General features: G+C 43.7%; 1 protein-coding gene across 2 annotated transcripts in view; it reads right to left on the bottom strand.

The window, feature by feature from the left end:
• The window catches only part of ADCY5 (adenylate cyclase 5), a 298584-nt gene extending 273076 nt beyond the window's left edge, over window positions 1-25508 (bottom strand). The window contains exons 1-2 of one of the 2 annotated variants that reach the window (XM_045031720.1): window positions 24541-25508; window positions 22967-23810 (exon numbers count right to left, since the gene is read on the bottom strand). In XM_045031720.1, coding sequence (XP_044887655.1) covers window positions 22967-23785 — 819 coding nt within the window. In that variant the 5' untranslated portion in view covers window positions 23786-23810; window positions 24541-25508. Of the gene's footprint in view, window positions 1-22966 lie in introns of both variants that reach the window. The other variant, XM_045031719.1, reaches the window with a different exon arrangement.
• Between the last annotated feature and the right edge of the window lie 216 nt (window positions 25509-25724).

Below are 25724 nucleotides of genomic sequence, written 5' to 3' on the forward strand. Positions count from 1 at the left end.
TCACTCCTGGGTTTAACTGAATCAAGAGGAGGTGCCTATAGCTGGTATATCAACATTTTGATGCAGGGACTTAACATAGTAACACCCTGATAGCATAAGTCCTAGGAGTATAGTGTAGCATATGCTTGATTGTACCATACAGAAGTTAAAAAGTTCATTTTCCATACAGCTGGGCAGCAATTCTTTGTCTCACTACATGCAATGGTAGCTCACTCAGTGCACATAACTCTGCATGTCCTCTCCATGTGAAGCTTCCACTGACTCCACTGGAAATTCCAGGCTCAAACAGGTTTGTGGGATCAGGACCAGAGCAAGCTAAGGCAATGTTACAGGAGCCAAAATGGCTTGGATCATCACATAACAGTTAGTGCTGTATCGCCCCATATTTCCTGCAAGACAGAGAACTGCCATTCAGTCCTGGCAAATTAAGCATTCTGGATGCCTCTGTTGTCATGGTTCAATCACACGTGCTAAAACCACCATGCTAACGCCACATGCTTATTAAACACGGCACAGATTAAAAGAATCCGAGCAAACAAACACCTTAATTGTGGCTTAAGCCTACAACCTACCAAGCACCTTCAAATACGGCATCTTCACTCCTTGAATTTGGAAGCACTTTGCTAGCTAAGACATTTCAATACAATGCACATACATTTTAGAATACAAGTACTGGGGCAGAAAAAAAAGGGCTATGAGACTCCAAAAGAATCAGTCTTGCTGAAAAGTTTCCTTGGTGACATTTTGCTGGCTGAGTCATTGTGCAGTACATGCTTTTGTCAGTAGGCCTTATTTGGGGTGTATTCACTTGAACTGCAGTTCTCTTTGGCCTGGTCTACACTGAGGGGAGCAGAAATCGATCTAAGATATGCAACTTCAGCTACGAGAATAGTGTAGCTGAAGTCTACGTAGCTTAGATCGAATTAAAATTACTTACTTTGTGTCCTTGCGGCGCGCCACGGCTCCCCCGTCGACTCCGCTTCCGCCTCTCACCCTGGTGGAGTTCCGGAGTCAACGGGGAGCGCGTTCAGGGATTGATGTATCGCATCTAGATGAGACGCAATAGATCGATCAGTACTCGCTGATCCGGTGGGTAATGTAGACGTACCCTAAGCATTAAACAGTTTAAAGATGCACTTTGAGTCAAGACATTTTCTTTTAACACTACAGGCCTGACTTGACACCCAGCACCCCAGAAAGGAATAACAATTAGGCCCTATGTACAACTTCACCCCAGTGGGCCCACTTCTGCTCAGTTACAAGGATGTAAAGTGGGAAAAATTCTGCTGAGCTCCAGAGGAATCAGAATCTGGTCCTTTCCCTTTGCTCCCACCTGCTACTGTGAAAGTTGCCTGGAAGCAGGATTTGGGTATTGATCTGCTCCATCCTCCTGGAGATGAATCACAAGATTTTTTTTGCAATGCCCAACCTTATGTCCTCAAAGGAGAAGCCAGAGTGCACCCTAGTTAGCTGTGTGATGCTGAATCATTTGAAGTTCTGCGCTAATATGCAGCGTGGGTGCAGCTGAAGTGAGATATCTTTGTTGCATCCATGGCTTTCTCCATTTTTAACATCTCTCTTCATTTTGAGTAGGCAGAAACTACCCTTCCAAAGCTTATGATCTGCAAAGTTACTTTGCAGAATTCCACAGACTTGGAGCCCAAAAAGAGGAGGTGGTGATATGGAGGCAGAGTACAGCAGCACTTGCCAGCAGTTTGAATAAATGGATGCTGACTCTACAGCGATGCAGTATGCTAGTTGCTGGGAAAGTCAATTCCTTTCACACAGCAGACGTTTCCTTTAAAACAGAGAAAGCCACAGAACAATGTGGGAGGTAGCCCTATCACCACTCCTCCCACACACTCGTGGTTTTTTTCCACCTCACTGATCCCAGTACTTAGATGTTCGCTATGATGAAAGGACAGGCAGAGGATTGGAAGAGTACATGTACAGGAGCAGAATTCTGAGGTGCTATTCAACACCATTACACTCTGTGTGGTGCTATGAGAAGTATTTCATAAAGCTCCTAAATCAGTCCAAGTTCCCTAAGATTTTGCTCCAGAGTCAGGGCCGGCGCTTCCATTAGGCGACCCTAGGGCACCAGAATTCGGGGGGCAGCATTTTGTGCGCTCCCCACAGGGCACACGGGAGCTTCCGGTTCCACTCCCGTCGCACCGCGGAAGAAGGACCTTCTGCCGACGTGCCGCGGAAAACAGCGGCAGGCAATTGAGCAGCTCAATGACTGCCGCTGTCGCCTGCGGCATTTCGGCACAGGGTCCTTCTTCGGCGGCACGATGGGAGTGGAACCGGAAGTCCCGCGCACCCCGTGGGGAGCGCACAAAATGCCACCCCCTGAATTCTGCCTAGGGCGCCAGATACTCTGGCGCCGCTCCTGTCCACAGTCACCATATAATGCTTCACAAATTCATCTGAATTGCATATTCTTTATCATGTTTTCCTGTGTTTGAGAGGCACGACAGAATTAAAGAAGTGGTTGATCTGGGCCATTGAGATAGGACATTGGGTTGGATGAGGTATTTCCAGTTAACTCCTCTTCCCACCCACCTATCTCCCGCATCATTTGGAGTGGTCCCCCAAGACGACCGCAAACATTTTTTTATCCCTTTGTTTTCACTGGTTTTTACCTCCCACAGAAATTTAGAGTTTAATCAAAGGGTTTGTGAAAGTCCAATTTAGTTATATAAATACTGTAACTCAGTATGATATATGTAACAGTCAGTGTAGTATGCAAGGTTAGTCAGATAAAGTCTCAATTTTTTTTTTTACACCAATTATTGCCAACGGAAGTGCAGGTACACTCAGAGGTGAGACCCCCACAAAGTCATTATATGGATTACAATATTGCCTGGAGGCCCCAACCAAGATCAATGCCCTATTATGCAAGGTGCTGTACAAACTCATAAAAGAGGACAGTCCTGGCCTCAAAGAGCTTACAGTTTAATAATACCCCCACACTGCACTCCAAGTAACAGCTATAGCTATTTGGCTATACAAAAACCCACTAACAGCATGTTCAGAGTGCAAAGCCAAGCACTCCAAAAGTAGAAAACCTGGTCTTGCCCCTTGTGTGGATGAATCATGTGGTTTGTATTCAGGAAAAGAAGAAGAATTGGATGAATCAAACCAGAGGACACCATTGTTGCATTGTGGCCAATATCTGATACTCCAAAGTTACGATTAACAACCCTTTGTTGCTGATCTCCCTTGATTATCAGACAGGGAATGTGTCTTACATGTACATCTCCTAGCATATCATGGGTGCTTCTGCAATACAAAAATATCTGAACTATTAACACGCTATCTTCCCATCCTCAAGGAGAGGCTATTTAAAAGGAACAGTGTTCTTCAAATACCACCTCATTGCTTGATATATGTTTTTCTTAGGCTAAGACTACATTGGTCTGGAAAACTTAGTTCTGGGGAAAGCTGTTCAAACAGAATTCTTGCTAGAAATTGCTAACTCAGTTTTTCTGGCCAGCACAGATGGAGTTAACTATAGCATGGTTTAATGAAATAATTTAAAGCAGGGTATAACTTATAGCCCTGGGTACAATGGTCAGAGAAACACACAAGCAAGAACCAGTTTAAACCCAGTTCTGGGAAGAGGTGCCAACACAGTTTTCTTGGCCACAGCAGACAATGCCTTATTGTGTTTTCTAGAATGGTTTTGTCTGGGCCCTCTTTGAAAATTACATGATGAGTCTCAGCATGGATGCATGCTCTCCTCCTCTATTGTTTTTTCCAACCAGGATGTTTATTGCACCCCCTATAACTTCTTAAATGACGATCTGCCCCATGTGATTCTGTGCAAGAGCTCTCTAAACAACAGTAGATAGTGTAAATTACAGAGTTGTGAATTACGAAGACATATATTAAGGGAGTCTGGGTGACACAGATGAGGTTTATGCACACTCCAAAGGCAGCTCTAACAAAGGACCTCAGTTTTATTCTCAAAGGGGGTAACTGAATTATGCTGCCAAACAACTCCCCTTTATTTTTCTCTTCAAATTTTTAAGAACTGTAGGTACCATATGATAGCATGAATACTCAGGATTCAAGGTTTTACCCCTGATCTCTTTAGGGACATTCCATTTACATATTTCCAAGGGGGTACATATATGAAACACTGTTCCATAAAGGAATAATGCAGGAAGCACAGTGTGAGGAAAAGTAGGAATGAAATTAATTCTTAAATCTAACATAGCAACTACAGACTAATATGTACAAGAAATTCCGGGAGATTAAGAGACAGCATTTGACCTATGTACATAAACAGAAAGAATAGACACTTGTATATTCAGGCAGATGCTAAAAATAACTTTTAATTAAAACACAAAAAAACCCTGATAATGAACCCTTTCCTGTGATCTGAGTGACTGTATAATCTCATTGAAACATAGTTCATCCAGTAGACAGCCTCCGTGTGTACTATCTTTAGTCTGAGGAATATCATTTCCCACAGAGCCCTCTGGTCCTTCTGGAAACAGAAAAATAAGGCCTAAATGTTGGACTAGTCCAACTTTTTCTTTTTTGCCACCATCACCTCAGATGCCTAGAATAACTGCAGCAATGCCTTATAGACGTTGTGTATAATGCACTGTGGGGTCACCTGGAGGTCTAAATCAAGATTGGGACCCCCCTTGTGCTAGGCTCTCCACTATCAGGACACACCAGATTCACAAAACATCTGCACCCATGAATACTTCAGTCCCTAGTGGATTTAAGGCACTCTGAATTTCCCAGCCCCTCTATTCTCCCTATCCCACTATTCTACCCCATAGCTCTTTCCCCTACTTGTCCAATTTTCAAATCAATCTGCTAGTCTATCAATAGCCTTGGCCTATCTAGTCTATTTTAAAATCATCTGGCACAGTTAAAATGCTGACTTGAGCTTTTACATACTCCAGATTAGACTTTCTAAATAAGCAAGCATAGCCACTGATGAATGCTACATATCTAAGAGGCTTTATGGCTGTGGTATATAAACTACTGAGCTAGATAATCATAGGGCAACTTCCCATCTACATTTTCCTCTGCCAGTTTCAATACAGCTCATCAGAAGCCACTTATAACTGTGTTTGAAAAGGATTAGTTAGAAACAAAGAGAGATCAAGCACTGAGAGCAGGGGACAGGGTCTCAGGACTACTGGGTTTTGTTCTCAACTTCGTCATAGACTCATGGTGGGTAAGTCAATTATGGCATGATTTCTCATACCCACTGAGGCTGGTAGAGCAGAGGGAGAGGGCAGGATGCCATAGTAAGTCTTAACCAAATTGAGTTAGTATCAGCTGGCAGCTCGTTCCTTTGAGGCCACAAAATTGCTCTTTCGCAGAAGGGAAAAGAAAGCCATTAAGGAGGCAGAATATACCTGTGATGTCTTCACTTCCACTACTAATTACCCCACTGGGATAACAAATACCCCTTAAGTGAAATACAGGAGAGAAGGAATCACTCTAGTCTAATCCCATTGTTCAAACAAAGCTATAAAAGGTAATACTAGCCAGATCACCTGACTTTCTTGTTTGGTCTCTCACTTCAGTATATTCACCTCCCCTCGCGACACACACACACACACACTTTTCTTATTAAGTTGCCCAAGAGTGATTTGCTTGCAGGCAGGTTTGAGACAGTTTTTAACCCGACAGACATTCAAAAGATGTAACAGAAGGGTCAATGTTACCTCTTCTCTCCTGCTTGGTCACTTTCGGGAACACAGGGCAATAAATGCCTTTTATTAGTTACCGTAATTCATTTTTCAGTTGTGAGCATCTTATGCAACTGTTTCCCTGCATGTCAGTGAAGGATGATATTTGATCACTAACAACGAAAGAGGCCTTGCATGTTAGGGAGCCAGAAAAACCACAGCCAATAACGGGAGCACAGGGCTGTGTGGGCTTCTTGGATTCAGTCTCTTGTGAGAGGGGATAACACAATAATCAAAGGGACAATGTGTCTGTGACCAGCCCCAGTGCATATATAGGCCATTCTCCCAGCCTCTTCCCCCAAAGTTATTCTACTTGTTTGGTGGTATAGTGGCTTTAGGACCATTCCAAGCACCAGCTGTAATGCAGCCTAGGGGACCATCACGAGTTTGGAAAGAGATGCCCCTGTCCAATGAAACTGGTCAGGCTATGGACTGCTAAATTTTCAATGATTATATCATTATGTTTTGCATGAGCAGTGGGTACAATAGGTCAGGGAAGGCTCTATCTTCCTTGGATGGAGCTGCTCCAGGCGGAGCTTGGGTCAGTCAGTTGGCTAGGGCTGGCCCATGACTCCTCTGGTGGTGGCTTGGGGTTCCGGTCAGCCCAGGGCATCTCCAGCCACAGGAGAAGGGTTCAGGGCTCCTGCTGGGGGGGGCTAGGCTCCCCGAAGTGGGGGGGGTCCACCCACCACCTGTGATGTTTTGGTCTATAAACTGGTGGCCCAAGGATCCTTGTCAGTGTTCCATGGACAGATTGGGGAAGGAGAACAGAGGCTCTGCGACAATGCTGCCCTCACAGACAGGACACTATATGGTGGATAATACAATATAGCTGCCTCTCAGCAAAACGGAGAATTAAGCATAAATCAGCCACTCTTGTTTTATGCCAACAGTCCCTTCTTCACACAGGGAGGGGCTGAGGGAACCTGGCAGGCAGTTAGAGGATGGGGGTATTTGGTAGTTCCAGGCAAGAGGCATTTAGAGTCAGAGTTCTCTCTAGTAAGAGAAACAGTCAAATGAAAAAGAATCCCATGCAGCTACATCACATGAAGGAAGAAACTAAATATTGACAAATTGTATATGTGCTTGTATACAATTGCTAGAAATCTAAATACAAAGATGGGTGAACTTGAGGGCCTGGTATTATATGAGAGTATTGATATAACAGACATCACAGAAACTTGGTGGAATGATAAGCAATGGGACATGGCAATACCAGGATACAAAAGATATAGGAATGACAGCTGCAGAGGGAGCGGAATTTTATGTGAAAGAAAGCAGACTCAAGTATAGTAAAAGTCTTAAGTGAATCAAACATTACCCTAGAATCTCTGTGGATAGAAATGCCATGCTTGAATAAAAGTATAGCTTTAGGATTATACTACCGACCACCTCACCAGGGTAGTGATGGTGATTGTGAAATGCTCAGAGGCTACAAAAACTGCAAACCCAATAATAATAATAATAATAATAATGGGGGATTTCAACTATTCCCACATTTACTGGGAACATGTCTCCTCAGGATAGGATGCAGAGATAAAACTTCTAGACACCATTAATGACTACTTCGAGGAACAGCTAAGTCCTGGAACCCACAAGGGGAGAGGGAATTCTTGATATAGTCCTGAGTGGTGCATGGGATCTGATCCAAGAGATGAATACAGCTGAACCTCTTTGTAATAGCAACCATAATGTAATTAAATTTAACATCCTTATTAGGAGGGAAAATGTCAAAGAAACCCACCACAGTAGCATTTATCTTCAAAAAGGGGAATACACAACAATCAGGAGGCTAGTTAAATGACAGGGAACAGTTTTAAGAGTGAAATGCCTGCAATCTGCATGGAAATTTTTTTAAAACCCCATAATAGAGACTCAAACTATAGGATAGACAGACACCCCAAATTAAAAAACAAAACCAAAAACAGTAAGGAAGACCCAAAAAAATGCCACCATGGTTAACAGAACAAAAGATCCAGTTACAGACAAGATGACATCTTTTAAAAATTGGAAGTGTCCTACTGAGGACAATAGAAAGGATCATAAACTCTGGCAAGTCAAGTATAATTAGGCAGGCCAAAAAGAATTTGACGGGCAACTAGCAAAAGACACAAAAACTAACAGCAATTTTTTAAAGTATATCAGAAGCAGGAAGCCTGCCAAACAACTGGTGGGGCCCCTGGGTGATCAAGGTGCTAAATGAAGACGAGGCCCTGCCAGAGAAGCTAAATGAATTCTTTGCATCAGTGTTCACTGCAGAGGATGAGAGATTCCCCACACTTGAGCCATTCTTTTTAGGTGAAAAATCTGAGAGATGTAGAACAAATTGATAAATTAAACAGTAATAAGTCACCAGGACCAGATGGTATTCACCCAAGAGTTCAAATATAAAATTGCAGAATATTAACTGAGGTACATAACCTATTGATTAAAATCAACCTTTATACCAGATGACTGGCAGATAGCGAATGTAACAATCTTGGCAAATCACAGGCTGGTAAGTCTAACTTCAATATCAGGCAAACTGGCTGAAACTATAGTAAAGAACAGAATTATCAGACATAGATGAACACAATATGCTGGGGAAGAGTCAACATGGCTTTTGCAATGGGAAATCGTACCTCACCAAACTATTAGAATTCTTTGAGGGGGTCAACAAACATGTGGACAAGAGTGATCCAGTGGACATAGTACTCTTGGACTTTCAGAAGGCCTTTGATACGGTCCCTTGCAAAATGCAAGAATGCAGTGATGGGATAAGGGAGAAGGTCCTCTCCTGGATCACTAACTGGTTGAATGATAGGAAACAAAGGGTAGGAATAAATGGTCAGTTTTCATAGTAGAGTGACGTAAATAGCGAGGTCCCCCAAGGCTGTACACTGAGGCCAGTCCTGTTCAACATATTCATAAATGATCTGGAAAAAGGGGTAAACAGTGAGGTGCCAAATTTTGCAGATGATACAAAACTATTCAAGATTGTGAAACCCAAGATTGTGAAGAGTTACCCAGTTTTATAAGAGCTCTTTGTAACAAAATGGCAGATGAAATTCAACGTTGATAACTGCAAAGTAATGCATATTGGAAAACATAATCCCAACAACGATACAGACAAAACGATGGAGTCTAAATTAGCTGTTAACATTAAAGAAAAATATTGGAGTCATTGTGGATATTTCCCTGAAAACATTTGCTCAATGTGCAGCGGCAGTCAAAAAAGCTAACAGAATGTTAGGAACCATTAGACAAAGGATAGATAATAAGACACAAAATATCATAATACCACTATATAAAGCCCTGGTATACCCACACCTTGAATACTGCATGCAGTTCTCAGAAAAAGATATATTAGAAATGGAAAAAGTATAGAGAAGGGGAAAAAAAATAATAATCAGGGGTATGGAACAGCTTCCATCTGAGAAGAAATGAAAAAGATGGCCTGTTCAGCTTAGAAAAGAGACGACTAAGTGGGGGGTGGAGGGCGGGGACATGATCGAGGTCTATAATTCATGAACCATGTGGAGGGGAAAAAAAAGTGTTATTTACCCTTTCACATAACACAAGAACCAGGGGTCACCCAATGAAATTAATAAGGCAACAGGTTTAAAAATAAAAACAAAAGGAAGTACTTCATACAATGCAGTCAGTCAGTCTCTGGAATGTGTTGCCAGGGGATGTTGTGAACTAGGGTTCAAAAAAGAATTGGATAAATTCATGGAGGATAGGTCCATCAATGACTATTAGCCAAGAAGGTCAGGGACACAAACCCATGCCCTGGATGTCCCTAAACCTCTGACTGCCAGAACTTTGGACTGGACCAACAGGGCATAGGTCAGTTGATAAATTGCCCTGTTCGGTTCACTCCCTCTGAAGCATCTGGCACCAAACTCTTTTGGAAAACAGGGTACTGGGCTACATGGACCATTGGTCTGACCCAGTACAGCCACTCTTATTTTCTTAAGAAACTAGAATTCAGAAGCAGCAAAGAGTCCTGTGGCACCTTATAGACTAACAGACGTTTTGCAGCATGAGCTTTCGTGGGTGAATACCCACTTCTTCAGATGCAAGTGGTGGAAATTTCCAGGGGCAGGTTTATATGTGCAAGCAAGAAGCAAGCTAGAGATTGCTTGCTTCTTGCTTGCACATATAAACCTGCCCCTGGAAATTTCCACCACTTGCATCTGAAGAAGTGGGTATTCACCCACGAAAGCTCATGCTGCAAAACGTCTGTTAGTCTATAAGGTGCCACAGGACTCTTTGCTGCTTCTACAGAACCAGACTAACACGGCTACCCCTCTGATACTAGAATTCAGAAGCGGTTTAACTTGGCCCAACACCACATCACATCCTTAACTAAAGCCATCTGCAGAAGACGCTTTCTTTATTTGTGCCTCCTTGTTAGATCTGAGCCCTAAAAATCACATCCCTACCAGAGGGCAGAGTCTCAACACCCTTGGTTCTTGTAGAATGCCGAGCTGCTTTAATGATCTTCAGCATTAGGCTCAGCAGCCAGCTGTGCCGGAAACCAGTGTATCATCTTCTCTTGCCTTTCCCAGCATGTCTGGGAACTCATGAGGCGGTCCATTGATTTTGGGGAGAACTGGCTGCCCATTACTGCATCGGTATGTAAACCACCTGTAATAAAGGGGAGGGATAGAAGGAGGAAGCTTATACAAATAAAGGGGGTTGCCAACTTTCTAATCGCACAAAACTGAACACCCGTCCTCCAAGGCCCCTCCCCGCTCATTCCATCTTCTCTCCCTGTCTCTCGCTATCCCCTACCCTCACTCACTCATTTTCAGCATCCTCCTTTTCGACCAGGTGTTCTGGTTGAAAACCGGACACCTGGCAACCTTTATTTGAAATAAAGGAAGTCTACCATAGAAAGCTTTTACTCTTAAAGAGATCAGTTGAATGCAAAAGAAGATCACCTGGCACACTGATATTTAACAATTTAGAGTCACAAGTTAATATTCTAATACAATATGTTGCAGGAAACAGGACTCCTCAAGGGATTGGCAGTAGGTTCAGTTCCATCCCAGATCAATAGACACTGAAAGCTGGTAGTTGCTGATGATACTTCCACGGCCCATGTGGAATGAGCTCCATGATCTCCCACAAATAAGTGACTATAATCAGAAAGACAGCAACAACTGGCATCCTTATTAGCAGTTGCATTAAAGGGGTCAAGGGTAGACAGGACAAGTGAGCAGTTCTCTTGCCTCTTGGAAAGGGCTGAAGCATGTTGGTGGCGCAGCATAGCCAAAGCTTGCAATGAAGAGAAAGGCTGGATCTGTTCTGATAGTTTGCCACATATGTGCAGGGTGGCCAAATTAATGTTACTAAAAAGTCCCAACTTGTGCAGGTGTAATTGTGTCTTACCTCAGCTACGTCACACTAATCCTGCAAGAGATTTTCCCCCCTCCCCCAAATTGTTTCAGAGGTTTTTAAATGAAAGAGGAAATAGAATTACCTACTGGTGTCTTTAAGTGGTACAAAAATGAGATCTTGATATGGTTACAAAGTAGTACACACTCTGAATTGCATCATTAATACAAACACACTTCAAAGGAACATGCATTTCATTTGGGAACAACTAGGGTGTTGCAAACCGTGTCCAGTAAGTCAGCACGGGAGAGGACTGAGCATGCTTATCCAAGCCAGGTGAGAGGGACCAGGAATTAGATGGAGAACCCACATCCAAATGGTGGAGAGGAGTTAGGGTTTAACAATATTATTTGTATTATAATAGCTCCTAGAGGCTCCAATCGGGTGCTGTGCAAATGTAAGGAACAGTTTTATGACACTGGGGACTAGCCCTGATGAGCTTAGATGTAACAAGTAAACCATGAGACCCGTTTCCAATGGGTATCTTCTCCCTACTTGGGGAGGGCGGAGAAATCTACTTCTCAGCCAAGGAACTCCTTCCCAGCTATCAATTTCAAAATGTCCCCAGGTTCTGGGAAACTTGGCAAGCCTAGGCCGAAAAGCACATAAAAAAGGGAAGTATTAGTTGAATGTGTGATTTAGTGTCTTCCACAAACTTCAGTACAGTTGTACAGGCTTACTCGAGGATTGAACTTGGCCCAGCATATTAATATGTGCAGTTAACCAGTAGTCAAGACGCATTATGTCCTATGTACAACGTGACCCAGATAAGATGCTAATTGGAACCTTAGCATCAGCATTTTTCTGGCTTGTTTGTAGTCTTGCACGTTTCAATCACAATTGTAAAGTTACCTGCATGCAGCAACTGTTGAAACCTGCATAGCAGCTCTAAGAATACAGAATCACGAGTCAAGAATATCACACCCAGTTGAAGTTACAGAGTACTTAGGGATGCAAAAATGTAATTACTCAACATGAAATCTGGACGGCATATCAAAGCCTTATACTTGGGAAAAATCCCAGAAGAATCTTTAATGACCACAGTCTGTCAGGACCTCTGTTTTACATTTCACCCACAGGCTTCGAAGCGTTGTCAACCCCCTGCATCACAAAGCACTATCATCCTTACTCATTAAAGAAGAAAAAAGGCATTGGGTCAGTTCAGAGATCATTTCTGATCCATTTTCAAATTGACAAATACTGCATGATTCAATATTAATTTTCCAGGGAAAGGAAAAAGGAAGAAATCGTTATTGCCATATGGGAGTCATTCAATAGCCCGTGTTCTGCAGAAGGTCAGACTAGATTATTATAATGATCCCTTCCAGCCTTTAAAAGAATAAATAAAGATCTACGAGTCTTTTCAAGTGGTAGGTGTATTTCAGACACTCATTACTGAGCACAAGGCCAACAACCGAATAGGGGGACATTCTTGAGGGTTCATGAGACTGCAACTCTCACTGGAGAGTCATAATTCACTTACTAGCAATGTGTCACACAGTAGCAGCTTTGAAGGTTCCTGTTACCTTCTGACATGTGGGAGAAAGATTTTCTTGCGCCATCTCCAACCACACTGCGCAGTTTCCTTCTTCACTGATAACACAAGGACATTTCTCCTCCTTCCTCTCAAAAAATATTACTATGGGCTACCTTAAAAAAAATTCACATCATATGGAAACAATTTTCATGAATGTATTTGTGGGGTCTCTGCATAAATCCCCCATTTGTTAAAACTGAGAACTGACATCAGTGCCATAGGTACTGTCTACCAAATGGAAAAGATGCGTCACTCATACGCAGATGCAGTGTTCTCTGTACACTAGCTGGCAATCTTGCTGTTAATAGAAATACCGATTTGACTTACTCCATAAATTAGCCATGTCTGCAAGCTGACATGCTAAGGGACTACTGCTTGCAGCAACTGTCTTCTGCCTCTGTCACAAGCATGGGACAAAGAAGGGAGGGGGAGCCATAGCGTTTGGGAAAGTGGCACACTGCTGAGGCATGGCTTGCATTAGCTTCTCTGTGACAAAGCTTTGCTTGCAGCAATACCAAAAAGTCTTTTGACCACAGAACCAGGCTGCAACTGGTAACTGAACTATCTACAGACTGCTTCAGAGGAAGCATAGGAAACTGTCTTTTTAGTATCAGAGGGGTAGCCGTGTTAGTCTGGATCTGTAAAAGCGGCAAAGAGTTGTGAGGCACCTTATCGACTAATGAACGTATTGGAGCACGAGCTTTCGTGGGTGAATACCCACTTCATCGGATGCATGTAGTGGAAGTTTCCACACGTTTTAGTCTATCAGAACTCTTTGCTGCTTTTTCTTTTTAGAGAAGAGTTTAACAATTAGCTGAAGTCACTTCTCTGGCAGATCTATTTCTAACAGCTGAAAAGAACCATTTCTTCACTTACATTTCTCCCCTTTATGGCTACCCCTCCTCTGTACCTCCTCGTAATTACTCTCCACAATGCAAACATTTCCAGAGCATCATAATGTGTGACAGGTTTACATAGCAGCTTTAATCCCAAAAAAGGCTCTTAAAACACTTTACAGTATCACTGAAATGGAGCCTCCTTTGAGGTGAAGGGTGACAGCTACCTAACCAATGCACAGCATGCTGAACAGCAGTATGGGGATGGAGGGGCATTTTGACTAAGGATACCAGAACAAACTCATACAGGCTGTTTTACGGGAGCTTTAAATGTCTATGAAGAGCAGACAGAACCTCTGGATTTGCTAGTTTCCAATGAGAAGCGCCTCGCCACCCAATGAACTGCAGAGAATTCTCTTTATCTAGAAGAGAAAGGCAAGTGGTTACATAAGTAGATGGGACTTGGACCTGTGGTGCTAGGGAGTCTATTTCCCTTCAGATGCTTATATCACCAAGCCACCCCACAGGAGAGGCCAAGCACATGCAAAACTTAGGCTGCATGCATCATCTATGAAATCTTGCATACACAAATTGGAGGTGGGCAGAATACAACCTAATCGTATTAGCAACTTCTCATGCATGTGGAAAAGAGCATAGTGGCAACACCTTTCAGGAAGAGTGAAACATAAGTGCAACCTGGCATTATAAACCAACTTTTTATAAAGACAATCAAAATGAAAGCCTTACTGAATGTCAGAAGGTGCACCAATGAGAAGCATTGCTAATGGTCTGTCAGAGATACAAATGCTGGCAACAAGCTCCTAAGCGGCTGAGCCTATTGCCCTTCATGCAGAAAGCTTATCTTTGCATTGCAAGACTGAAGATATCCAGGAGTTGAGGCCATTCAAGTATTTATTCAGGGAAATTCTAAATGCTTCAAATACAGAAGCCAAAAGCTGAAGTTAGAGGCCGTGTTCCCAATGACATTTAAAATGGGAAATTCCTATTAGTCCACCTCCTTAGCGGTCAATGCAGGACTATCCCTGCACCTGTTTCCACAGTACTTCAAGCCTACTATTAAAATGATGCAATTCCTATTGGTGCCAGCATGACAACCGGTGAGGCTTCAAGTTCACATGAAACCCCCAAAGCACAGAACTTCCCAGATGCGGCTCAGCTATGGATGCTGAAAGCATCCCGACTTCTCATTTTGCCTGGTACAAGGGACCAGTAACCATTCCAAGATACGATCTCATGAAGTGCAAGAAACCTCACACCGTGTTCATTGGAAAGCTGGAAGCCCAGCTATAGCAGGCGTTCTCTTGCTTTGGGGATTCAGGCGGTCAAAAACTTTGGGGAAGGATATTTTTTAAATCCACATCTGTATTATCCTCTTTCATGTTTGCTGGGTTATGCTTGTAAAAGGGCATCCTGTCCTATCACATAACTAATCCTCCTCTGAGACTTCCTCCTTAGTTCTGCTTACCGGACAACCAACACTGCTCTTGCCAGCATATAGTCCTTTTACCTGTCCTCTGTCCTGATGCCAAGGGTTAAGATTAGGCAGAGAGTTACCTTCCATTCCACAAGTGCTCATATAGCCCTAAAAAATGTCACAAGCTTGTGGTGGTTGTAGACCATAAACAATCTCTAACTTTGCTTGTGCCTCAGCTAGGTACCAGTTTCCCTTTGGAAAATGTTTCCCCTGGCCCTCTAGAAGATCTCACCATTAAGAAACCTGAACTAATTATTCTTACTCATAGCTATTCTGCCACTCCCCACATCCCCCTTAGTCAGCACCTGCCAGGATCTCAGTGCAAATTGGGCTTTGGTGGGGGGCAAGGGGGTTTCTTGTGCATAGGCTGAAGTGAAGATCAATGAGGAAGTAGTGAGAGGGAGGAAAGAGGCTCCACCGGATAGAAGGGAGCAAAGACTGTTAATGCTATGTGTTTAAAAAAAAAAAAACACAACAAAAACCTGGTCACAAGTGAGTCAGATTCACATCATTACTTTTCAGAAAAGCAAGACAGAAGATTTTAAATATTTGCATTCCCCCTCCCCCCCATACACACACACTTCCTTCATCACACCACTATTCCCCTCCAGCCATGAAGAGATATACATCAGGTGAGGAGAGATGCCGATGCACTAATTCCACCTGCAGTATATTTTTTGCACATATGGTCTATACAGGATGATGTATGAATCCTTCAATAAAATGCATACAAGAAACTAGAGCTTGCCTTAAGCTCACAAGAAGAGTTATATTTAGAAATCTCTTTTTTTAAAACCCCACCCACACCACATCAAAAGCCGATCCGTTTTCTCAAACATACTCAGCAGTACAGCATAGAAAAAACACACAACAGGAACTAGAGAGTGTGGTTTCTCAAAAGCCACTGAACAGCTCCAGGGGAGGGCCACTTTACCACATTAACAAACCTAATGCAAACCAGGTAACAACGGTTAAATATGACAATAGGCTCAGTCTACGTTTAACTAAATGCTAGAGATTTTTAGTTGCAGGATGAGTAATTATAACAAGAGATCAAGAAGATTCTGTTGAGCTGGCCACAGAAGAACAACAATAGCTAGCCACAGAAGAACAACAACAAGAAAATATTCCACAAGCGTTCCAGTTAAGAAAGAAAGAAAAAAAAAAAAAAGAAGAGAGAGAGACAGGTAACGAAAGCTAATAGAACCAGATTCAATCGCTCAAGGTGGGGAGGAGTCAAAGGTGGACAACTAACGGTTTTCAAGCAAAATCCAACCCTAATCCATTTGAAGAATGGCCTGATGCCCAAAGCTCACACTCCTGTTGAGACGATTCACTGCTTTCTCCTGCCCAAAACCTTGGCAACGCTGTCAAGCCAGAGTTTGCTGTGTGTGTGTGTGTGCGCGCGCATGTGCACGATTTGAAAACACCACACCTGCTCGAGACTCAAGGAAAGCAAACATTCTCCTTGAGCCTGTGGAAATCTTACACCCTCAATTAATGAGCGCCTTGTAAATGTGGCTACAGTGTCAAGTATTACACCATTCTGGAAGGCAGCAGCTAGAGATCATTTCATTGTAGTTAAAGGCTTCTAAAGCGCAAGACTAGGTCACTCAGAGGCCCTATTGTGGGCCACATAGAGTCCACATCTGACATTCGTTTAAGGGCTTTGTTTCCCTTTCACTAGCCTTATTTATCACCAAGGCTATCACCCTCCACTGAAATCCTATCAAACAGACAGGCACAGCAAGCCTAAGATGCTTAGATGTCAGTCAACTGTGCCTTGTAAGAGTCAAGAATACCTGAAGCTAACATTTCTCCTCTGTGCAAAGCATGAAACAATCCGTCAACATTTGGCTGAAACATCTTCATCTAGACAGAGAACAAAGATGAAACTTGCATATCCTGCCATTTCCAAAAAGTGTCATAAAAGTGACTAGAGTGATGATTCTTTCACTAGAATTATTGCACCTGGCACAGCAGTATACCTAAGCCATCTCCACCAAGGTAGGTTTGATATTCAGTTCACCTACTCTCTGTCAGCCATAAGACTCTGCAATCATTGTTGAAGAGATGAGAGAACTAAGTGCAAGGGGTCAATCTACTAGGTTGCTGAATGTGCCATAGAGTCCTGCAGATCAGGAGTGGAGGGAAATTAAGAGCATCTTCTCCAGCACTGAAGCACACTGTCAGCACTCAAACATTATATCACCTGTTATGTTTGTAGTCATCAGGACCAATGAACACAACAATAAACCTCCATCTCTAACAAGCTTCCTTTCTGGCAGAAAAGAAAAAAGGATGCTAGGGAAAATTAGAGAGGGGGAAGAGAATCATTCATAACTAGACCTTAAAAAAAACCTCAAGCCATAATCCCACCGCAATAAATACAGAACAATGTTATTTTTAAGGACAGTAGATACTTAAGTCCCTGAAATGTTGCACCACTGGGGCTAATTTCTACCCTCAGTTGCACCCACTGAAGTCAGTGAGACTGCATGGGTATAACAGAGTTTTGCTTTTGGGTTCTTCAGTTTTCTAAACCAAGGACTCCCAATCCTGCATCTCTTACTGACTTCAGATGAACTATTCCTGGGGTAAATTCTGCCACCATTACTCACATTAGATTATATGTTATATGAGACCCGCTATTGAAGTCAGTGGGACTACTGAGAGCAAGGTATTATGCAACATAACTATGGGCGGTAGAATCTGGCCCCAATGTGCATGAGAACTGGAGGAGTGGGTCCCATATTAGTGTTATTTAGATTTGCCCCCAACCCCACTTCCAATAAGTAACAGAGAAAGCACAAAAATCAACAAGCTTAAAGAGGTCACACATGGGGCTTTGCATTTCAGGTAGCAAGACTATCTCTGCTTAACAGACAACCCCAATTCCTATTTGAAAACAAAAACAACAAAAAAATATATCCCATCAACTCTGCAGTGGCACATTTCTGGTAATCTGTCAGTCTCAAAACTCAATCATGACCTAGATATCTTATGTGCTATTGCAAGCTAGCCGTAGTACAGAGATAGTAATTTCTCCTGGTGTGTAGACTGTGCTATTGCAACTAACTGAACATTAATTAGATCACATCCAATAAGAAGCATCTTGATGAGATGCTAAAGAGCTATTCGTAACATGAGCTAATGTTCTAATAGGAGCAGGAGCTGCTTCAACTTTGCTAAAAATAACAGCCTATTTCAGGAAAACAGAAACAGAAAAGTATGTATACCTACACCCACATAGAAATGGGAGAATGGAATATTACATTCTTGTGAGGGTCCAACATTCAGCTGCAGAGCAAAAATGTATCATTAATACAAATCTATAGAGAGAAAGGTCAACGCGTTCCCCATTCTCTGAAGTCAGGCATGGGGGGATCATTAGAGCAGTATTGTTATGACAGAGGTGTTTGTGATGGACTGAACAGCTAGGAGTCTAGCTGCAGGAGGCTTGGATCAGAGAGTGGTATAAAAGAGAGCCACATGATGGTGCAGCTGTTTGTGAACAGTGCTATTAGAACTCTTTTGAGAAAGGTTAACAATAAATGTTACTTTAAAAGAGCACTGTAATTTCAGTTCCATTTTCCACAAGGTTATTTATGTAAGACAACTTTCCTAGTCATCTATTATTCTGATACATCGTAACTGGACAACCTTGCGTGGCCTGAAGTATTTAAATGAACTACAAGCGCCCTTCCTCAACTATGTTACTGAGAAATAAATGTGACGTTACAGGTTTGGGCAGTAAAACAAAGCCTAAACCTAAATAAGCTGTTAGTTAATGCCTGTTATGTTGCATCCCTATCCCCAACTCTTGGTTCTCTTTTTCCAAAGCCCAATAAAGTCTACTGAAAGACTGTCCATTGGATTCTCAATCCCTGATCCTGTAGACACATAGGCTTGATCTTAACTTTATATACTCAAATAGCCCCACTAAGGTCAATGGGGCAACTTGCATACATGAAGTTTTTATAATTGTTTTCAATGTTACAGCTTTACATTGTAAGCTCTGTGGTCTTCCTAGGTGTCTGTGCAATACTTGCACATTTGAGGGTCTACTGTAATATTACATACATGGTAAAACTGGTAAACAATTAAGTAAGAATAGTAGGTTTCTTTTCAAATGAGCAAGTATTAGACTGTCTTGTTACCATAAAAAGGTATTTTACTGACAGTCTTTATATGTTAATTCTGGAGCTGATCTCATTTCTTCATAGTCCGGAAGTGTATCACTGCCTCATGGAAATTTCAGCACAAGACGAGTTATACAGTATGTATGCTGAATCACATTTATAAATCAAACATTCTCAAAATAACTCAAGGATAAAACTGGAAAAATAAAGGTTTTGCATTTTAAACAGGTTTAAAAATGTGTAAATTTTAACTAGTTGCAGGTGTACAAGGAATACATAAGCAATTAAGATTTGTAGTTTGACTAAAGTATTATGCATGGAATATATTTTGCTTCCACCGAGCACTTTGCTCTCAATACACTAGTTTATTTCTTTTACCTAGTGCAGTCCTGAACTGGGAATGGTCAGTCATAATAAAGGTTCACATTTCTTTTCCTCCCTCACTCCCAGTCAAGAAGAGTTGACCAGGTGCTAAAGAAGGCCAAAATTTCTACAAGTGACCTCTACTTAAGGTTTGGGTGCCTGACCTTATCTACAGAGATAGAGAGTACCTGCAGCTCTTGCTGACCACAGTTAGAGCTGCCAGCACTCAACACATCCAAAAATCAGGTCCAACGTACCTCAGGTTGGAGGACCTAACTCAGTGGCTGCTTTCGAAAGTTTTAGATTCCCAGAAAATTTTTTAAGAGCAGCACAGCTCTAAAAGGGAGGAATCACAATAGCCATGATTTTCAGTCCATCCTGCACTGAGCACAGGAAAAGCACGGAGGGGGAGAGTGTGTGCAAAGGTGGTTTAGGACACTTTTGTGTTCCCTATATTCCAAGGACATTAAGGGGCAGGGGCATGCATGGCTTCCAGTATCACAACAGGCACAGGGCTGCTCTAAATTTACACCCTTCTTCCCATGGGACGCAGACCCTAGCAGGAGTGCAGCGGGCTGTGGCCATGTCCAATCCTGCCCTCTCCTTCTCATTCCTCAGCCCCACATTCCCCTATCCTAGAAGGTGAGAACAGAGCTAGTCAGGAGCCCGTTTATTATGATACTCTGCAATTTTTGCATGAGTACCTGTTTTGTCCAGCCTTGATACGACTGGGAGAAAATAAAAACAAATAATCAAACCCACAAGCCAAAGAGGAAGGGAAGAAAGTAGTTGCCATATCATGGTCAAAGTGCCACGAAAAAGGGAGAGGGATAAAAGTTCTAAATGGTCTTTGAACAAGAAATATGGCTGAAGGACCAGTTGGTCTGATGGCCATGAGTTCAATTACTGACCAATTCGACAGTCACATCATGACTAATAGTGGACTGAAAAGGGTGGAAAAGTCATTTGATTTTTCTGGCCTTCATCCAGCTCTGCCCATCTTGGCTTTAAGAGACAGAGAAATACAGAAGAGGGCTTATATGCATCAGTGGGGCAGAGTCTAACAAAAATGAGATTTCAACGGCAACACGCAACAGCCTCTGTCAGAAAGGCCTGCTAATAGTTGTGAGGCAATATGCTTTGTAGATACAGATTTTAATATTGGACAAATCACATATGTAAACAAATACACAGCAGGCCAGCTCCTCAGCTGGTAGAACAGAGAATAGCTTCACTGATTTCAATTGAGCTAGGCCAATTCACGCCAGCTGAGGATCTCGCCCAATACCTGGATTACACAAAACAAACCCCACAAGAAGATCACGCAGAGAACTAATTTTTGAAAATAGTTTAAAAAGGAATCCTGGGATGTTGTTTAACTACTGCAGAACCTCACATTAGAATAATTGGGAGATCTACTGTTGATGCAGAAATTTGTGAATTACTCAAGAGTACCAGGGCTGGTTCTAGGCTGGGTAAGAAGGGTGCCAACTTCCTGGAGACGCTGTACTGCCCATTATTTTATTTTGGGGGGGGGGGGGCGCTCTGCTGTTTGGCCAGCAGGTTGGGGGGTGGGGGTGGAGGGGAGGAGAGAGGGGAACATGACAAAAATCAAAATGGCTAGGGCCACTCCTGGAGAGTAGGGATATTACAGCGCATTATTACTTTTGACAAGCGTAGTTTTATTTGTGATAATACTTCACATTTTACCAATAAGTGTGCTGCAATAGAAAGAAGGCAGGCAGTCTAGTGGTTACAGAAAGTGGCTGGGAGCCTGAACTATCATCCCAGTTCTTCCAAACTCGGTGACCTTGGGCCAACCATTTTACCTCTGTGACTCAGTTTCCTCACTACTGGTTACAAGGTTTAATGCTTTCAACAGTAATTTGAAAATGCAACATTTTAAGTATTATTAATAAATTATTTTGTAAGGTTTCAGAGGAAATGTCACTACAGCACTTCGAGAGTAAGCCTTTGCAGGATCAAGGCCTAAAAACTTTCAGACATGCTTCAAATAAGTAGTCTCATTGATTTACATGGGACTACTCACAGTCGGTAAAATTAATCTTGTGCACAAGTCCTTGCAGGATTAGGGCCCTAACAAGGAATATTTGAGTGTGTTAGTGAAAGAAAAACAAAACAGAAAAAAACACCAATTAGTAGTTCTCATGCTTGTAGATTAGGGAAGTCCTGCAACAAATACATAAAAATACACTATGTACAGTTTAAGCCTTCTTACCTAGTTTCTATTTTAATGGACAAAAATGCATTTTATGTGATATTTTGGATTTGTACAGAGCACCACTGGCACAATCCCATTAGGTTTTCCTTGTCTAATTTCAGGCCCCAGAAGAAGTCTCTCTCTAGAATACTCATAAGCTGAATACTGGGAAGAGGTCAGAAGTAATAATACTTGGTCAGCCACAACAAAGTGCGGCATAAAATATAGTGCTGGAAAAGAGACTAAACTACCAATACCTGATTTATACTTAAATTATCAATTCTTAGTTAATATACACATCCCTGCTCAAACCCCCTATTTTAAGAGGGACTGCAATGCACTGCAGAGTGAAAATGATTTTCAGAACTTTTTAGTGATAAACAAGGATAGTTTTCTATTGTCAATGTGTCTGTTAAACTAAAGCAAACAATCCCCAAATATTGTTTGTTCCACTTGGAAAGGAGAAGAGGTTCCTTGTATTACTGTTGTCTAAACAGATATGGTAATTTCTAAACACTGCACACTGACCCATTCTATGAGTCTTATTGTTTCAATGAGCTGAACCACTCACTGGTAGTTAACATTCTACCACAGCTACAGATAAGAGAGTTTAAAATGCAAGGTTGTTTAAAAAAAACAAACAAAAAACAAAAAAACACAACCAAAAACCAAGGTTATTGCTAGCAACATATGGAATCTATTTTTACCCCTTACCCTCTAGGCATTTACTGTACATTTCACAGAGCAAACCCCTCTCTTTAGGTCACTGATTTACATGAGTCAAGGAACACGCATCTCTGAAACCAAGTTGTACATTTTGTTGACATTTTACAGAATTACAGGCAAGCACAGTTCTCCCCCCATAAGAGCACCAAGACTTTTCCACGCCATTTTTCAGTCACACGGCACCGAGCACAGGTACCACTCCACTGGTGATCTGTTGACATTACATAAAAACAGAAAGGCTCTATCCACAGGGCTAATCAAGATCAATCTGTGCTAAAAATGCCATTTACTTAAAAGCTAGTAAACCAAATTAAAAAAAAAATTTTAAAAAAAGAAAAAGGTTAAAGCAGTTATTGAAAAGGAACAGTAAGGAGAGCATGATTACACTAGTCAGCATCCAGGGCAAACTCCCACCTAGTAGCAGACAAACCAGCATCCAGAACAAGCTACCAAATAGATTCACAAAACTAAATTTAAGCCCAGACTCCTTTTGCCATCTAAAGCCACCAGAGCTTAGAGCCAGAGCTTGCCTCACCTGCTTTAACAGGAACTGGCCCTCTGTGTTGGTCTTCAGGGAGATGGCCAAGTGGATTGCTGAGAGGACCACCCCACTGATGACCGCTGCCCTCATCCTGACTGGCAGCAGTGTGTAGATGCTGTAGATGAAGAAGACAGTCCACCAGATGCCCTCGGAGGCGCTCCTGGGACAGACCAGCAGCACCCCCACCACCTGCACGGCCACGATGGCCAGGATGACCGAGTAGCACACCAGCCACATGTGGTCCTGGTGGAAGTCGTTGCGGTTGCACAGCACACACAACACCACCACCAGCAGGATGGCCAGCGAGAGCACCACCACGTAGGGCACCTTATAGTGACCGCACACGGTGTGGAAGATCAGCATCACCAGGCACACCAGCACCAGCACGGCCATCAGCATGGTGAGGCTGCTCTGGTTGAGCCGGAAGAAGTAGCGCTGGTAGAGGCGCTCCAGCTTCTCCGACTGGAACTTCTTGGACCTGAAGATCTGCAACAGGCTGCCGCAGCAGCTGCCCATGGAGGCGGCCACCTGGGAGTCCCTTTCCTCCTCCTCCAGCTCCTCAATCTTAGCCTTGATCCGCTTCTCCTCCAGCCCCAGCTCCACAGACCGGGGCCGCACCTCGCCCAGTTCCCCAAAGTGCCGAGGGCTGGTGGTAAATGTGGGATTCCCTCTGCGCTGATGGTGGCGACTATCTTCGCCGTGCTCCTGCCAGGCAGACTTGGATCTAAAACTCATCATCCTGCAACCACTCTCCCCTTGGTTCCTGTTAGGCTGAGGCTCGTAGTCTTCCTCACTCCTCCACCTGCTCGCCATGCGAGAAGGCTTCTTGCTCGATGACCTGTTTGGGGCAGGGGGATAGGAATAGCCATTGGCCCTGGACTCTGCTTCTCCCCAGGCGGATCGATGCTGCTCGGTGCCTCCCCGACGTACAGGGGCTCCGAAGCCCGGGGGGCTCACACTGTTGGGCCGGGACATGCCCTGCAGCAAAGTGTGTTGGGAAAGGGGACAAACCACAAAGAAAAGGAAGGGGGGGAAAAAAAAAGTCCACTCACAGCCAGGAGGGACCTGATCTTTCAAGCATCTTTCTCCCAGTGTCAGGGGAACAATGCAAGGGGAGCGAAAACTGCAGATCCTTCCCTCTTTGGCAAAGTCCTGGCTCACACAAAAGTCTCAGGTTGTCAGTGATACAAGATTCCTGCTAGTTGCCAGGAGCGCACAGCCAATTCGGTGAACAGCCACCCTCCCCTCTACAAACTGGGGTCTCCTGCAGCCTGCTACAAGTGCCTCAAATACCTGGAATCCCAGCGGCAGCTTCCTAGAGGGTTCTCCCCAATCTGTCATTTCCTCTCCCAAATCTCTAGGGAACTGGTCATTTGTTTAAATAATTATACAGAACTTTCACAGGAAGGGGGCTGGGGAAGAAGAGGAAAATCATCTGAACTCCCACCATAAACCAGAATCACTGCCCCAGATTACTCAGTTTTATTAGCATTGTAAAACTGCAAATCCTCTCTTGGATCAAAACAATTATCCAGGCACAAGAAGCAAAGGCTCCCACTCCAAGGTACCTTACAAGAAGCGTGCTGAAGAGCCAGCATATTTCTGCGCTGGCTGCTGCGTGGAGGGCAGACGAGAGTCAGTGATAACAACCCCCACCTGGGGTTAGTGCTTGGCGAAACCACCATTTGTTGGCCATCTGAACTGACTCAGAACCAAACTACAAAGGGCAGAAGGAGGGCGGTGCTGGGACCAATCTTTGGCGGTTAATGGCAAAGAACAAGAAAACATGTCCTAGAGATTGTCAAAATCCCTCCTCGCCCCAGCGGAGAGCGCTGCAGCAAATGAGGGGCTTGGATTTTTTTTTTTAGGCTCTCAGTACAATAATGGTCTGGAGTAGTGGATGCATCCTTTAGAAAGAGGACATACACTGAGCTTTCCCTTCAGCAGACTCAGCATTAGTGTCCGGGGTGCTGGGGGAACCAAATCGATCGACTCCTTTAGAGAGACAGAGCCACCCGCTAGCTCACAGGGCTATTTCCCAGCCAGCAGAACGCGTGGGGGTAGGTTCTAGCCAGCAGCTCCCGTTGCGGGGCGATGCGCTATCTCCGCCGCAGACACACCAAATGAGCCAGGAGAAGATCTAGCGATGGTCTTGTCTTCCAGGGGCAATGCAGCCTTCTCTGCAAAGCAGGATCGAAGGGGACCTGGCAATTCATTCACACATCCTCCTCCATCTGCTGACCTGGCTTTTGCTTCCGATCAATGCCGTCCGCCTAGGGTGCAAGCCCTCACCCTTCCATGCCAAAAAAAAATAATTACAATTCAACAGCAGAGTGGCTTCTTTTTCTATGCAGTGCAAAAAATCCAGCGCGGGCAGCGGGTGGCTGAGCAGCCCGGTGGCTCTCTCTCGGAGCTGAGGCCGGCTCTTACAGGAGAGGCTGCTCTGCAGCGCTGGCTTCCCCGGGCACCGCCAGCGGCATCTCTCCCTTGTCCGCGCTCACACGCGCCGCATCTAGAGACATTCCATCCGCACCTTTCAAACTCGCCTTTGTACTCCCCCATTCAACCAAACTTCAGCCCGGCTCGCCTCCGCCCTCCGCGCCGGCTGATTGGTGCGGCCTCGGCGGCTGCCTTCTCCCATTGGGCGGCTCTGCTACCTGACCGGCTGCGTTGGCTTCTCTGCCAATAGATGGTCCCGTTTGGCCGTGGGGGCGGAGACCGCGGGGGCAGCCGCCGCTGGAATCTGCAATGT

Source organism: Mauremys mutica, chromosome 10 (assembly GCF_020497125.1).
Source record: "Mauremys mutica isolate MM-2020 ecotype Southern chromosome 10, ASM2049712v1, whole genome shotgun sequence".
In the NCBI taxonomy this organism is placed as follows: Eukaryota; Metazoa; Chordata; order Testudines; family Geoemydidae; genus Mauremys; species Mauremys mutica.